Source organism: Pistacia vera, unplaced genomic scaffold, assembly GCF_008641045.1.
Source record: "Pistacia vera cultivar Batoury unplaced genomic scaffold, PisVer_v2 Contig663, whole genome shotgun sequence".
Classification (NCBI taxonomy): domain Eukaryota; kingdom Viridiplantae; phylum Streptophyta; class Magnoliopsida; order Sapindales; family Anacardiaceae; genus Pistacia; species Pistacia vera.
Window position 1 is genome coordinate 987,589 of NW_022196516.1, and position 17,123 is coordinate 1,004,711.

A 17,123-nucleotide genomic window follows, 5' to 3' on the forward strand; every position below is an offset into this window, starting at 1 on the left:
AAAGGCGGTTGAAATGCAACCTGGGCTGAAAAGAGAAAGCCGAAAGAGCAAGTTTGTCAAATCGCCTTACACGGTAGTAACACATGGAAAGAAAAAGAAAATTAAGAAACAAATGGAGGAAGAAGCAAAAATGGAGGGGGTTAAGGAGGTTGGTGGAGGAAGTGGGGCAGTGATAATGGAGGAAGGTGAGGTGGGAGGCGAAAGAGGCGGGGATGTACAAACGAAGGAAGGGGGAGGAAGTGGGCAAGCAGAAATGGACTCAAAGGTCGATTTGTATAGGCCAATAGAGGAGAAAAAGAAAAAACTCTTCTATGCCTATTACAATGAATCAGGAAGTGATGCCCATGTAAAGTGTAAGATAGGGGATTATCATCGAGAATGGTTTGAAGAGTTGTTGACGATGGGCAGGTGACTTGAGGACTCGGTGAGTTATTTTCGCTTAATTTTCCTTATGTTTTCCATACTTATCATGTTGGTTTTAATTAATGCAGCGCATCGATGAGATATTGGCACTGATAAGGCAACGACAGACTAATAATGGTGATCTATTGTATACCGACTATGCCATCACTGATGTGGCATTTGGCCAAACGCTTGTTTTGACATATCGTAATTTAATTAAAAAGGCCGTTGGTAGAGGTGCAGCAACCCAGAAGACTCGAACTGCATCCCTGATGATTTTAAGTTTGATAACAGGATTATGCAGTATGTACGGGGGGAAAGGCCCAAATATGGTCACAATTGGGCAAAGGTTAAAAGAGTCTACTTCATCATCAACGTCAGAGATATACACTGGATAGCAATCGTCGCGCATCTAGAAGAGGGGTTGCTAAAGATCCTTGACTGCAACCCTACTATAAGCAGTTGGAGATCGAGTTGGAGCCATTGTCATTGTTGTTCCCGCGGCTATTACGTGACAACAGGATGTTTAAGCACTTTGGTGATCAAGTACTGATCGAAAAGTGGCCAGTTAAGTGCTCTACCGTTCCAAAGAATGAGTCAATGTAAATTTTGTATAAAACTAACTTACATAATACAATTGTTTTATTAGTTGATTCTAATGTTAATGTTTTCTTCCTATTGTAGTGCTGATTGTGGGGTATATGCCTTGAAATTTATTCAGTTCGACATGACCAACACCTCGATGGACGACTTGAATGACGAAACAATGAGCAACTATTAGGAACACTGGGCTGTTGAGTGCTTCCAGGGGTATATCGATCCGTTTTGAGTGACCAGAACCCAATCAAAAGGTATGGAAGTTGGACTTTGAATATTGTAGTTTATGTGATGTTGATATTAATACTTGGATTGTGGTTTAGGGGCTGCTGCTACAGGTGTCATGCTTATACAGAGGTTTACCGAAAGAGACGGACTAAGTGAACTTCTCAATCTTGCACTCCATAACTTTTTGGATTTTTTTTTAATTTACAAAAGCTGACGTGGCTGCAGGTGTGTGCCGGATAATTTTGCAGGTTCCTGGGAAACAATAAGAGGAAACTTCTCAGAGGCTGGTTGGCAGGAGGTGGCATCTGCAAGCAAGGCTGCTGGCAAGGCATGGTACCAAACAATGATCTTAGACAAGTTCCTGGCAAACAAAATTTGAAAACTTCTCAAAGGCTAGTTGGCAGGAGGAGGCATCTGCAATCAAGGCTGCTGGCAAGGCATGGTACCAAACAATGATCTCAGACAGGTTCCTGGCAAACAAAATTTGAAAACTTCTCAAAGGCTAGTTGGCAGGAGGAGGCATCTGCAATCAAGGCTGCTGGCAAGGCATGGTACCAAACAATGATATCAGACAGTGATTATACAGAATTCAAAAACTTCTCTAAGGCTGGTTGGCAGGAGGAGGCATCTACAATCAAGGCTGCTGGCAAGGCATGGTACCAAACAATGATATCAGACAGTGATTATACAGAATTCGAAAACTTCTTTGAGGCTGGTTAGCAGGAGGAGGCATCTGCAATCAAGGCTGCTGGCAAGGTATTGTACCAAACAATTGTATCAGACAATAATTATACAAAATTCGAAAACTTCTCTGAGGCTGGTTAGCAGAAGGAGACATCTGCAATCAAGGCTGCTCGCAAAGCATGGTACCAAACAATGATCTCAAACAAGTTCTTGGCAAACAGAATTCGAAAACTTCTCAAAAATTGGTTGGCAGGAGGAGGCATCTGCAATCAAGGCTGTTGGCAAGGCATGGTATCAAACAATGATCTTAGACAGTGATTATACAGAATTTGAAAACTTCTCAGAGGCTGGTTGGCAGGTCACATGAGGGAAATGAGAATGTATGGAAGGGAAATGGGACGAAAAATGATACTTGGAATTGGGTTCTTCTTTGCAATTGTTTGGGTGGAGGAAATTTTATTACAATCAGAACTAGAGTTAAATGTCTTAGGAATTATTGTGTTTCGACACTATTATGGATGATTTTAAGTTAAACTTTCAATTACATTGATGTCTTTTAACTTTCAATTACATTGATGTCTGTTATATTTTGAGTTGTGATGAATTAGATTGATATAAATTACTTAATTTTGCGATACAAATTCCTTTCGGATTTGGGAGGGAAATGAGTGCGGTAGAAATGTATCCCAATCACAGTCATTTCGAAATTAATTAACTTAAACACAGGCATGGTACCAAACAATTACGTATATGAGCAACCACATATATCTCTTAAACGACCAAGAGTTTTCCACAAATGATCGCTTAAGTGATCTAAAATCGCTTAAGTGACCAAGAGTTCTTTTACGAAGAATCGCTTAAGCGATTCATAAGATCATTTAAGCGATCATACATCTGGGCAGATGTTGATTCTGCCTCGATAAAGATCATTTAAGCGATCTAAAATCGCTTGAGCGACCAAGAGTCTTTTCCGAAGAATCGCTTACACGATACCAAGGGATCGCTTAAGTGATAATAGATCTGGGCAGAAGATTCTGCCTGGAACAAGATCACTTAAGCGATCTGAAATCGCTTAAGCGACCAAGAGTAAAAGCCAGGAATCGCTTAAGCGATCCTAGATCTGGGCAGATGTTGATTCTGCGGCAGACAAGATCGCTTAAGCGACCAAAAGTAAAAGCAAAGAATTGCTTAAGCGATCCTTATGTATGGGCAGATGTTGATTCTACCGCGGATAAGATCGCTTAAGCGATCTGAAATCGCTTAAGCGACCAAAAGTAAAAGCAAAAAATCGCTTAAGCGATACAAACAGATCGCTTAAGCGATTATAGGTCTGGCAGATGATTCTGCCTCGGTAATGATCGCTTAAGCGATCATGTCCGCGGTCATCGCTTAAGCGATCTCTTAAGCGATTGTCCATGTGGGCACTTGTGTATTCTTTGCTCATGATCGCTTAAGCGACCAAGTGTAAAAGGTTAGGATCGGTTAAGCAATATCATAAATAACACTGGATCTCATAAGCAACTAAGTCTAAATGCACAGGATCGCTTAAGTGATTTAGCAAATCGCTTAAGCGATCTTGTGTATTCGGATTTTATTTATTGTATTTCAGAAGATCGGTTAAGTGATTAACGATATCTTAAACATATAAGGTGTACGATTCGTTCTCAGTAGAACATGACTGTTATTGTATTCTAATTAGACATATAGTTCTTTTACGTCAATATGAAACATATAAGGTGTAGAATGTTTACGTCTATGCTAAACATATAGGGTTTACGATTCGTTCAGTGGACCATAACCATTATTATATTTATATTAAACATTTTGTTCTTTTACGTCAGTATGAAACATATAAGGTGTAGAATGTTTACGTCTATGCTAAACATATAGGGTTTACGATTCGTTCAGTGGACCATAACCATTATTATATTTATATTAAACATATAGTTCTTTTTGTTTTGCATAAACAAAGAAAAAGCGAGAAGTACCTCATGAAGTTTGAATGGTTTAAGAGAACTAGGTAACCATGCAAGGTTAACATCTTTATGTTCCAAGAAAAGAAGAAGAATATATGTTCACTAAGGTTGCATGGTTACCTTCAACCCTTCAAATTTCATAAGGTACTTCTCGCTCTTTCTTTGTTTATACAAAACAAAAAGAACTATATGTTTAATATAAATATAATAACGGTCATGGTTCACTGAACGAATCGTACACCTTATATGTTTAAGATAGCGTTAATCGCTTAACCGATCTTCTAAAATACAATAAATAAAATCCGAATACACAGGATCGCTTAAGCCATTTACGATTCGTTCAGTGGACCATGACCGTTATTATATTTTTATTAAACATATAGTTTTTGTACGTCTATATCAAACATATATGGTGTAAAATGTTTACGTCTATATTAAATATATAGGGTGTATGATTTGTTCAGTAGAACTTGACCGTTATTATATTTTAATTAAACATACAGTTCTTTTACGTCTATATTAAACATATACGGTGCAGAATGTTTACGTCTATATTAAACATATGTCCATAAACTTGGAAAAGAAATATGGCAGTAAATTACCCTTAATCACTTAAGCGATCCTGTCTATTTAGCTTTCGTCGCTTAAGAAGGTTACAACAGTTGTGCTGAAAACCTTATTGTGATAACAGGAGCCATTGTTAATAGTCTAAAAGTTTCTAAAAAATTCTAGTAGTCTCTTGCTCTATATAGTGCAAAGCATATTGTTACAGAATTCAATTTTATATATCGGTTAAGCGATCATATATACATAAGTCATGATTTGCTTAAGTGATATCTCGTATCGCTTAAGCGATCATGCCTAATTTCCTTTGTATTGTACAATAATCATTCCCATCTGTTTGTTTAATTATTTAGTAAATATTAGTTTATTTTTTAATTACTTTTAGACCCCTTAAGTTTATTAATTTCATAAAAACCGACAGAAAAAATTTTAAAATTTAACAAAAACACCCCCACCTACCCACCACTGCTAGAATCTGGCCGGAAAAGGGCGTTACGATGTAGACCTATCAGATTTGGCCAGTAGGGCGTTGATATAGCATTTTCCGACCACATCGACCGCGGATCTAGCCAAAAAAATGCCAGATCTACCGACAGATCTGGCCGTCGACGGCCAAAAAAGTCCAGATCTGGCCGTCAGCGACTACCAAATATATGGCCGTTGTTGTCGGTCAACGATGGCCAAGATTTGGTCGTCCATGACGGCCAGATATGGCCTTTTCCAACTAGATCCACTGTAGATCTGGCCGAAAAAGGCCACATCGGTGAATTACAAGCCAGTTTCGGTCGTTTGTAGGCTGTTGTGACAGATTCCAGCTACCACCGATGGTGGTTGTCAGAATCTGGCAAGTATGGGTAGGTGGGGGTGTTTCTGTTAATTTTTAATTTTTTTCTGGGGGTATTTAATGAAATTAATAAACTTAAGGGGTCTTAATTAATTAAAAAAATATACTAATATTTCCTAAATAATTAAACAAACAAATATTTTGGGAATATGGATAGGAATATTCAACCAAATGCACCCTTTATGTTCTGAAGAAAGCAGAAGAAAATATGTTCACTAAGCTTGTATAGAGGAAATTCGTTTAATCGCTTAAGCGATTTAATATCTCGCTTAACACTAAAATATAATAATAATAATAATTTGAACTCCGTAACCATATGCTCTGTAGTCTGTAGACCATGAGAGTGCCAGAATTTTTCAGAAACTTTTTTACTATTAACAGTGGCTCCTGTTATCACAATAAGGTTTCTAACATAACTGTTGTAACCTTCTTAAGCAATCGCCTGTTAAATAGACGAGATCGCTTAACTGATTAAGGGTAATTTACTACCATATTTCTTTTCCAAGTTTATGGACATATGTTCAATATAGACGTAAACATTCTACACCATATATGTTTGATATAAACGTACAAGAACTATATGTTTAATTAAAATATAATAACGGTCAAGTTCCACTGAACGAATCGTACACCCTATATGTTCAGAGTTCGAGCAAGAAAATGGCTTCAGAGTTGAGATACGGATAAAGAAGAAGACGGTTAAATTTTCACTCAGTCGATTAAGCGATCGTAGATCGCTTAAGCGATCATGTGATGGGCAGAATCAATATCTGCCCAGGTGCATGATTGCTTAAGCGAGTCTTCTCTTTTCCCCATCGTCGATTAAGCGATCTAAGCGATCATGCACCTGGGCAGATATCATGTGATGGGCAGAATCAATATCTGCCCAGGTGCATGATTGCTTAAGCGATCCATTATATCGCTTAAGCGATTCTTCTCTTTTTCACTTGGTCGATTAAGCGATCGTAAGTGATCATGTGATGGGCAGAATCAATCTGCCCAGGTGCATGATCGCTTAAGTGATCTGTGATATTGCTTAAGCGATTCTTCTCTTTTTCACTTGGTTAATTAAGCGATCATGTGATGGGTAGAATTAATATCTGCCTAAGTGCACGATCGCCTAAGCGATCCGTGATATCTTAGGCAATACATACTTTTCCATATTTTCTCTTGATTTTTGACAAACTAAAATTACCAACACATATTAATTCCATATTTTCTCCTCAATTTGACAACCTAATTCCAAACTAAAATCACCAACCAACACATATTTAGGCAGTGTAAGAAGAATACTAAATATAAAGAATTATTTATTCAAGGTAACAATAAAATTGAAAACATCAATAATTGAAAACAATAACTCATCAACGGTTGGCCTTGGCAACTCCCTGAATTTCATCCTTCTTCGAACCTAATTTTCAGGATCTGCATGTGATTACTTCTAGCAACTACTTCTCTTGTGGCCAGGTTGCTTGCAAATTGAGCACTTATTCATCTTTCGAGGAACCTCAGAGGCTGATGGAATACGCTTAACTCTTTTTCTCCCCTTTGATGTCTTCTTGAATGGCGGATGGATGATAATGTCAGCTAACTCTGGCGACACTACCCACTGCTCTTCTAGAGGTACTGGATATATCGTTTCTGAATAAGCTAGCATGTAGTAATTTGCTATATACAAAGGGGAGCAAAGTTCTATGTAAATTCTTGAACCAAAATCCGGCTTCCTTTGGTGTTTTAGTGCTGCTAGTGCATGAGGAAAAGGTAAACATTGAATGTCAAGCACTTTACAGCTGCAAGTTTTACTAACAAGGTTAACTATAGCATCCGGATCGTAGCCACGCATAGTGAACTCTTGAGAATTAAGAGGATAGGCAAACAGTGCATTTGACAGTTCCATACGTTCTCGCAATAATTTTTCAGCTGACGGAACAAAGGTTGTAGTAAAATTATCTGAGTCTGTACGACGCTCATGGAACCACTGTGACAATGTCCTCTAGATTGCATCAAAAAGTGCAACTATTGGAAACTCTCTTTCTATTAGCAACTTCGAATTTATGGACTCGGTTATGTTCGTAGTCATGGCATCAAACCTTCTTCCAGGAAAGTAAGCTCTACTCCATCACTCGAAACCAACATCATGCTCAAAATACTTAGCAACTCTATCATCCTTGATTCGGATTTGCTGGAAGTGCTCATCGAACTCATCAACCCTATAAGTTTTTGCTGCCATGTAGTATGTCTGAAGGAGGCCAGCACACTGAAACTTTTGTTTTATGTTCTCACCAAGGTGCCTCATACAAAATCCGTGATGTGCTTGAGGGTAAATAGTGGCAATCCCCTTCTTTATAGAGTTGTGCCTATAAGATATTATGCATAACTCGTCACTATCAGGCACTATCATACGTAATTGCTGAAAAAACCAAGTCCACGACTTGTCATTCTCAAAGTCAACCACACACCATGCAAGAGGATATGTGTGATTCTCGCTGTCCTGTGCAGTGGCCACCAACAATGTACCTCCATACTTTCCTGTCAAAAAGCAACCATCAATAGCCAACACCTTTCTCATGTTTACAAAACCTTTTATAGCAGAACCGTAAGCAACAAAAAAATATTTAAACATCATATTCATGTCCCACTTCAAAGCTGTCTTGCTACCTTTGTTTGTCAACTCAAGCATATAACGGTACGCTTCTAATATTGCGTACTCGTGTTCTGTCGTGGCCTTCATAAAATCTTGTGCACGTTGTCTCCCTTTCCAGCATTTCCAGTAACTAACAACACATCCCAACTTTGTGCGCACAAGTCTCTGAATCTCTTTAGGAGATGGATTTTTCCCTTCAACGAACTGACTTTTGACAAATTGTCCAATAACATCAGCGGAGGCTTGTTGATGCTCACCTGAAATATGTCCCAAACCACATGTGTGCTCACGGGTATATGTGCCAAGAATAAATTTTTTGGACTCCGCGAACCTTTTATAATAAACCCGCCACTTGCACTTTCAGTCACGACATGCAACCGTCACAACCAATGAATTTGACTTTTTGGTGATGAACTCAAAATTACCTCTCACCGTAACAAGTTTTAGCTTCCTCACTACTTCCTCTTTGTTGTCAAATAAATATCCTATGCAAAACTTTGATCCATCAGTAAAAACATGAGCTGATTCACTACTACCTACAACTGCCCCCTCTGAACCTGCATAAACGACCATAATATTCTCTTCCTCACAAACTACACCTTCTGCATAATTTTTATTTAAAGGAATCTCTACATCTGCGGGAACATGTACGGGGCCCTCTTCCTCAACATTTTCATTCTACCGCCCATGACCAACCTCTTCTACAATGTCTTCCTCACCACCTAATTCACCGTCTACTCTTGATTTTTCAACTAACAAATCAATGCCCTCATAGTTCAAATTAAAACCAGGCAAATCTCCGCCAACTTCCTCGTTATCCCCTTTCTTTGAACTAACTTCCAACGGTTTTCCTACAGAAGAAACCCTTAAGATCGGCCTCGAACCATTATCGGCCACATCAATCATATATAACTTCACACTTTCATCTGACTTTAATATAGAAGAGGTGATTTGAGTTGCTCACGTAGTGATATAGTTGTGTAATGTAGCAGATAGATCGCTTAAGTGATCAGGTATGTGGCATAAGATCGCTTAAGCGATCTACTAAAAGTCTAGTGTATAGCAGTAGATCGCTTAAGCGATCAGTAAATGACATAATATTGCTTAAGCGATCATGCCTATTTACACTGGATCGCTTAAGCGATCATCATATCCAGAACACGTTTTCAGTCATCTCCACCTACAATCGGTGCTACCACGCACAGCTACTCACAATGCAAGAAAATTTTCAACAAATTCCACTCCTTTCAACTTCCATTACATCAAACACAACCCAACAACTTAAACAACTAAATCAAAATCATAACCCAAACCCAATCCATCATTAAATCTTTGTAAATCGAAAGGAGAGATACACATACCTGGATCGCTTTTTCAGCAACAGGAAGAGGAGGAGGAGGAGGAGGAGGAGGATCTGTGTTAGAGAAGATGTTAATGACGGAGGAATGTGTTAATGTGGCGGGAGGAAGAAGAAGAAGGTGTTTGGGTTTGTTTGCAAGATTTTCGACTCTTTGGAGACTTATTATAATTTTTAAAAAATTACCCAATTATTCATTAAACCTAATTAATCCCCTAATCATGTTAATTAGCTTAATAAAAAACAAGCCGTTTAGTTAAAATTTACAAACTCTACAACCTTTTAATTAATTTTTAGTTTAAATGGGCTTTTATAAAATGCCCCCGGAGATATGTAGCTCAGAGGAGGAACAAAAAGAGGCATGATTTCCTTTGTCTGTGCTATACTTTTTCAGTTCTCGTTGAACGTTAAGCAACATTTAGATCTTTGCGCAAAAGGGAAGTGTCACCAATCCTCTTCATCAAGCCAGGTTCAGTGTAAAAACCTGACTTCGAGTCTTCAACTAAAAGGGAAAGGTGGATCAATGTGAAAACCTGACTTTAACTTTTAGAATCTGGACGAAAGACTGATAATTTTACCAACCCTTCTGTAATTTATGGCTTGTGGTGTGTTGTGGCCCGTACAAACAAGAAGAAGAGTTCATTGCGTGGCTGTGGTAAGTTGTTCCCGAGGGATATACCTTAGGTTCCACGACTTTAGAGATGGGCTTTTTTGGTGATTATTGGTAAGTAATATTTTACCAAAATTTAAATGTACATCTGATTCAGAGATTCGAAATGCATATACTTCTATTCAAAAAACTTTGCCTGAAATTATTCTGCAATGGCCATGTTAGGGCATTTTATTAGCCCTGCATATCGTGTAACTTTTATCTAATTGATTTGTTGATGTAGCTATTTTTCTGCGTCTGGATCTGGCCATGGTATCAATTTGAAATTATTTGAAAATAGAGATAATCTTGTCTATCAAATCAGCAAGTATTCCACCAACACTCATGTCTGTTTCTTTATCCCATGGGAATGGCTCCATTTTCTTGGTTGCTTCCAGAAGTTCTTCAATAGTAAACGTTGGCTTCGACCGTTCAAGTGGAACTATTTCATGATTATACTTTTGTGGGTCTGGACAGTAATCCTGAGAAAGGGAAACAAATGTTAAGATAAAACTGCAAGACTTATAATTGCTCGAAAATAAATATATATAAACGGTTGGTTGCTTACTTGATCAGCATGCATTTTCTTCACAAATGTCTTAAATATATTGAAATTTTTTTCTTCTAATACTTCATCTGATAAACGAAGGTATGTCACCCCAAACATCCTAAGTTTTGGTGGGCCTTCTCTGTTGACGCCATTAGGCCTAGCATTTAAAAGGATTTGATTATAAGCAGAACGATCATATCTCGATAGTGCATTCTCACCTGCAACTTCAATATTCTCTCTCCAACCTCCACTTAAAACCTGCAGATGGATATGCAATGCGTCAAATAATCACCATCTTAATTTTTAGGCATGTGAATGTAGTGTTGTCTATTGGAATGATAATTAGTTTGTGTTTGTGTAAAAATTATTTAACATTGGAAGTATTATTTTACAAACATATTTCTTTGAACTCTGCATAACAAATATAGGTGGGATTCAGTAGTTGGTCCTGTGTTTTTAGGGGAGAGATCCCTTTTTCCTATCAAGTAACAACAATAAGGTATATCTAGAGAAGTAAAAAAATATTAATCACCAGTATGTTGCACCACAAAGGATTACCATAAGCATTTAACTACGTAAGTTTTCACCTGCTGAACAAGTTCCTGAGGTCCACTCTTAGCAGAAGCTGGTTGTTCTGAGTCTCTCATTTCAAGACAAGTGAAATTCAAAATGGCATAATGTCTTGAGAGCATCCTTGAAATAGGTCGGTATCCATCTCTATCTTTCAAGTTGTAATATCCTGCAGTAAGCTCTGCTGCATGGCTATCAGCTTTATACCACCAGTGGATTCCAGACACCTGTTTTAATTTGTCAGCGAAATGTAAACTGTTTGATATAATTAAACTAATGCAGGTAAGTTAATCATATAGCTATGAGATTGTGATGTATACTTTAGCTGCCAGCTTGACTTTAAAGCCTAAGAAAATTTTGTTGGCTTCATCAAGGATGTCATCACCATGGCTCAGTAAATTGTTGGAATACCAAGTCAGGAAGAACTTCCCTTCTTCAGCAAGGTATGTCCCATTTGATCCAAAGAACTCTGTTGATTCTGGTGTGCTATTGTATTGTCCTGCATTATCCGGTAATTCCCATTCTGGGTGGCCTGCTTTTGTTGCCGCCTCTTTGAAATCTGCTTTCAGATATTTGTCATAGCACTGCAGTCCGTCAAAGAACAAAATTAACCTAAGCTTTCAACAAGATATTACAATTCACATCATCACTAAGATAGCAAAACCCAAAGATTACCTGAAATTCACCTATCCCAGGAAAAACCCATCCTTGATTTTGGGGATAAGAGGGGTATCTGAGCTCCCCTGCAGGTCCAAGTCCTATTTCAATGTCTATTATTAGCCCTGCTTCAAGAAAATCAGACATTTTCTCCCTGAAGCTCTTCATGTAGCCACTATAAATCTATATAAATCAACAATCAGTTTCAGCTATAAAGTGGAAGATAAACTCATCATGAAACCCTACTTTAAGACCACTTCTTACCTCAATAGCAGTTCGTCCATCAAAGAGAGGCCGGTTATCCACACCAATGGTTAGATACTCCTTGTTTCTGTTACCGGTTCGATTAGTGTAAAAGATATCAGGGTTTGTTTTCCCAATGTCAAGTACCCACTGGGGAAGGGGAATGTTAACAATATCTCCTACATTTCCACCACATTGGTGGAATGACATTATAACTTGTAACTTCAATTCACATTGCTGTACGAGTTCAAACAAGCTCCTGTAAGCACTCCAATCATACTGCTTAGGGCCCTTGGATTCTACTATCCCCCACCAAACATCTAACATTACCCCATCCACACCAGCAGCTTTTAGCTTCTTAAGCTGATTCTCAAGCCCATCTTTGTCTTCTAAAACATTAACAATTGTAATAACTCCCAACTAACATTTGAAATAGAAAAGAAAAAGCAGATTAGTATGTGATCAACCGATCATTGTCAGTTATCAAAAATCATAATGAAATGCAAATAGAGAAGCTTTGTTGTGACTTACTGGGAGCATAACATAAATCGGCACATAATTGGCCAACAGCTTTTCATCAGAATTGGGAGCGCTTGATGAAGACTGCATTTCAAGTAATTAAGAAGATTTTAGAGTTTCTATGAGAATTGAGAGTGGAAAAGGAGATGCTACAACTATACTATTTCAATCTTCATTTTTTTATTGACGAATAAAGCATTACTGGACAGGTGTCTTATCTTTGCATTAAAAAGAGTGCATATCTTAATGCGAATTCTAGGATTCCTGTCCTTTGTTGACTAAAAACCAAATAGTTGTCTTCTGAAGCACATCTTTTCTACCTACTACTGACAATGCCATTCATGCCCTTGATAAAAATGGGAATGAACCATCATATTCAATTATTCACATGTCCATCAGTTTAATGACCTTATTAGTCATATTAGTTTCTTAAATAACAAGAATATTCAATCAGCTAGAGCCTAGAGGCAATACTTTCAAGCACGTGCGGGGCTAATAAATCTCTTGTGAACATCTTATAACACTTACCTCCAATTCAGCTGTGGACACCTCAGAAGCTACAGCTTGAGGTTTTTTCACCTTGTAGCTAGAATTAATGAAAAAGCTTTTTACTTGCTTTGCTCTTTTTACACTCTCAACTCTGTCTATGTACTGCATTTCAAAGAAAAAAAGCCTTTGATAAAGCCTAGAGTCAGCTCCCCAACCTCCTAGCAATGAACTTGAACATACACTGGTTGCCATCGTGACCATGGCTTCGCTGCTTATGGTTCTAATGTGTATTTTAGTAATGGGAAGCTTAATTTACTACAGTTATGAACAATCTCATGCAAGAAAAAATCTAGTTTGTTGATTGGTTACAATATTTCTAGTGGATTCCATTGTATGTGACAATGGTGTAAGCTTTTATATAGAGCTTCAATGGAGTCCTCTAGTTAGTGGAGAGAAATTAGAACGTGTATGTTTTGTCCTGAATGATGAACAAAGATGTGTGGTTTGAGCTGCTTCTCATACGCATCCAAATTGAATAATAATCGTCAATTTTCTCTGGCCATGTTTTTTTTTTTTTTTTGTCTGAGGTCATTTTCTCTCTTTTGTAACCTTCTGTTAGCCATTTAATATCTAACACTATAGCTATCGCTTTCTCCTTGTGTTCCAGAATTGAATTGAGAAAAGTAACAATTAGACCATCAGAGCAACAAAACCAAGTTTAACGATTCTATCTGGAAATGTAATTCAGACCCATGAGAATTAGGACACTCGTAAAAAAGCCCAGCATCATTCCACATTCAGTTGGTGTGCAAAGCTGTGTGAGGCCCAAATACAAGCTACAACGAGTTCCAAGGAGGGCTCATTCAAGGATTTTTCCTACAATGCATCTAGCTATCTACTGACATTACAGCTTGTGATGCTTCTACTTTGAAAGAAACGTTTATGAATCGTTTTATACTGGAACCAATCACAATCACTACTGCTTGCTCATCTTCTTTCCCACAGAGACTGAAGGGCACATTTGTTAGTGTTTATAAAAGAAGCTTTAACTAATCATAATTTTCAACTTTTATAAAAGATTAAGTAATAAACATTCCCTGTAATTCCACTTCTCTTCTTATAGATGTAAAAATAAAAAAGTAGGATGTCATTTGTGTGAACAAAAGAATTCTCTAAGGTTAAATTGTATTAATTTTTATCCGAAGGGATGACAATGGCAGACAAGTCTGCTGGGCTCGATTCCCGAAGTCACTTATTAGGCATAATCCCGTTTAATCTCATCTAATTACGACATAACTTTCTCGTAATTCTGCGGAAATCCGGGGGCATTACTCTACCGGACTGCAAAAGCAAAACACTGGTAGTTGAAGATTGGAAGTAACAAAAACCTAGATTGGTAAAAAGTAAAATGTTATTGAGGTACTAGACTTTTCTTTCTCACTTTAATTGGTGTTCACGTGCCAGACATTACCTTTCCCATTCTAACCTTCACCTTAAATAAACAGAACAAACCAACGCCAACCCTCACTTGTCCTTCATCTTCCTTCCTTTCAAAATCACCATGAAAAAAAGACGAAAAAGAACCACATTTCCTTCCTAAACCAGTCAAGTTAAGACCAGACCAAACCAAACCAAAACAAAACAAAATAAACGGCAGAAACTCACATTTCAGATTTAGAGGTTTCTGGTACAAAACCCAGGAAGATAAAAATGTGTTATGTGGGGAAAGCAACAAAGATCTTCATTTTCATTGTTACAGTGTTGGTGGTTCTGGGTCTTGTCTTGGGATTCGGACTCTTGCGCCATAGCATCGAAAAATCTCATAAATGCTCCGGTGATTCTTGCCATTCTCCACCCATTCTCTTCCCCAACCCCAACCCTAGCTCCAACCTACCTAGTCCTGCAGGCTCCTCCCAGCCGAGCCCACCTAGCCCTGACCTCGGCTCATCTCCACCTAGTCCTCCAAACCCAAATCCTAGTCCTGACACCAGTTCAATTCCACCACCTAGCCCACCTATACCAACTCCCCCTATCCAAGCAACTCCGCCTACACCTATCACTACTAACCCAACTCCTCCGCCTCCGACACTGCCACCACCGCCTCCGACACTGCCACCACCGCCTCCGACACTGCCACCACCGCCACTGCCTTCGGATATCACAACTGGTGCTCCGCCGCCGGGAAGTTCTGCAAATTTTGTGGTGGTAAGTCCAGGACTTGTGCATGCTTAGCAGTTGGTTAATGAATTATTTGAGATTGAGGTTCAATATTGTTGATTCTTTTCATCATTGTTTTCTTTCGATTTCTTTTTTTTTTTTTTATTTGGATAAATTTTTAGATGGGCCTGTATAGACATGGAGTTTAGTCTGTTACTATTCTCGAGATTTATCAGAATTACAGAGTTATCCATGAAGAGTAATGAAATTTACGGAAGTCTTGAATGCCAATGTGGGTACTTTTACAATGACAATGTTGTCAACTCTGTCACTTCAATTGACTCTAATCTCTGCGGATAACAATTGCACGTCCTAAGGGCATCTTCATTGTGTAATATCAATGTCGTGGATGAATAATATCACTCTAAATTTAGCTTAATATTATTCATTCACGTCAATTTAGGTGATACTATTTATCTATCATAAGACATATTTTATTTTTTTATTTTTGTTATTTAATAATATTTAATTTATATTTATGTTAATTAGATTATTATTTATATTATATTTATAATTATTATATAATTCAAAAATAAATTACTATTAATATATAATTTTTTTTGTGTGTTTTTTTAGCATTTTATATTAGATATAATATTTTTTAATATTAAATATAATATTTATTTGATTTAATAAATGTTTAATTTTATTAAATTAGTATAATTTTTAAAGTTATTATTAATTAATAAAAATATTTAATTAATATATATATAAATAATTAATGAAATAAATTAATTGTTGAAAATAAATAGAAAGAAAAAAATATTTTAAAGAATTTTTTTTTTTTTTTTTATGTAGTATTTGGTATAATGGGTTAAAAATACAATAATAAAATGATATGAAAATTATACCAATTTAGTATACTAAATTTTATATCAATTTAGTATACTAATTTGGTGTTTGTGGCACAAGATGGTCTAAAACATGAAACCGCTCATCAATATGTGAATTTATTGGCAATTTCTTGCTCCTCAGTAGACTTGAGGAGCCATTGTTGAGTAAAGGGCATGTGATCTAGGTTGGGGGTGTTCAAAAAAATGCAAAAACTGAACAAAACCGAAAAATTGGTTAATCGAAAAAACAGTTCGAAAAATTCAAAAAACCGAATTTTTGGTTCGGGAAAAAATAAAAAACAGTTAACCGAAACCGATTTTTTGAACCAATTTTATAAAAATATATATTATATTAAATAAAAATAATATATTATATTATATATTAAATAAAAAATAATAATATTTTTAATGTATTGTTAGTAGTGATCAATGGATATATATGAATGTTTAATTTTTATTTGGATATGTATTATTTATATTTACAATTTAATTTAGAAAAAAATAAAAAAAATAAAAGTTTTATAAAAAAAAAGGAAAACTAGTTCAAAACCGATTAACTGCTTTTTTTAAACCGGTTTTTTCTCTAAACCGGTTCGGTTTTGGTTCAGAAATTTTTCCAAACCGAAAAATTAGTTCGATTCGAAAAAGTGGTTAACCAGTTCAGTTAACCGCTTTTGAATACCCCTAATCTATGCGGCAATCGATGCAATCACCAATGTCAAAAGGTTCATAATTAGTAAGTTAAATGAGTACCGAACTCAAATGGGTTGGGTAACTTATCCTTCCACAGGAAAAAAAAAAAAAAAAAGAAATTAGTGAAGAATGTTGTGGGTAACAATGTTGGTTAATCTCCAAGAGGTGAAGAATCCGATAAGTTTTGTCTGCTTTGGAAAAGAAAAGAACATAAAAAACCACAATTGCCTGGTGTCACGGAAGGGAATCGTGGTTTTTCATAATCTCGTGCTTAAGTTTCTCCTGGACCTTGTGGGTACCATTACCAACCCACTGTGGAATCTGCTAGGCTGGACTGTCACTGTGTCAGTTTTTATTAACTTTTACATAATATTATTAATTTACTATTAACCATTGCTAAACTGCCA

General features: G+C 36.9%; 2 protein-coding genes across 2 annotated transcripts; one reads left to right on the top strand and one right to left on the bottom strand.

Annotated features, from left to right (window-relative positions):
- Nucleotides 1–9,871: 9,871 nt before the first annotated feature.
- LOC116112515 (beta-amylase) lies at nt 9,872–13,424 on the bottom strand. The gene is made up of 8 exons (XM_031398649.1): nt 13,013–13,424; nt 12,497–12,568; nt 11,987–12,385; nt 11,741–11,905; nt 11,386–11,649; nt 11,083–11,292; nt 10,514–10,753; nt 9,872–10,427 (listed from the first exon to the last, which is right to left on the bottom strand). Exons 1-8 carry the CDS (start codon nt 13,232–13,234, stop codon nt 10,233–10,235), a joined length of 1,767 nt encoding a protein of 588 aa, XP_031254509.1. The 5' UTR covers nt 13,235–13,424; the 3' UTR covers nt 9,872–10,232.
- Nucleotides 13,425–14,509: 1,085 nt separating this feature from the next.
- Nucleotides 14,510–15,603, top strand: LOC116112578 (classical arabinogalactan protein 9-like). The gene is made up of 3 exons (XM_031398704.1): nt 14,510–15,049; nt 15,092–15,178; nt 15,313–15,603. The coding sequence occupies exons 1-3, from the start codon at nt 14,684–14,686 to the stop codon at nt 15,337–15,339; spliced, it is 480 nt and encodes a 159-aa protein (XP_031254564.1). The 5' UTR covers nt 14,510–14,683; the 3' UTR covers nt 15,340–15,603.
- The last annotated feature ends 1,520 nt before the right edge of the window (nt 15,604–17,123 follow it).

Coding starts and splice junctions, on each gene's coding strand:
- LOC116112515 (XM_031398649.1), bottom strand. CDS start 13,234: ATGGTCACGATGGCAACCAGTGTATGTTCAAGTTCATTGCTAGGAGGT. Junction 11,650..11,740: donor CTGGGATAGGTGAATTTCAG/GTAATCTTTGGG, acceptor GACGGACTGCAG/TGCTATGACAAATATCTGAA. Junction 10,428..10,513: donor AGAAAATGCATGCTGATCAA/GTAAGCAACCAA, acceptor TCCCTTTCTCAG/GATTACTGTCCAGACCCACA.
- LOC116112578 (XM_031398704.1), top strand. CDS start 14,684: ATGTGTTATGTGGGGAAAGCAACAAAGATCTTCATTTTCATTGTTACA. Junction 15,050..15,091: donor TCACTACTAACCCAACTCCT/CCGCCTCCGACA, acceptor ACACTGCCACCA/CCGCCTCCGACACTGCCACC. Junction 15,179..15,312: donor GTTCTGCAAATTTTGTGGTG/GTAAGTCCAGGA, acceptor ATAAATTTTTAG/ATGGGCCTGTATAGACATGG.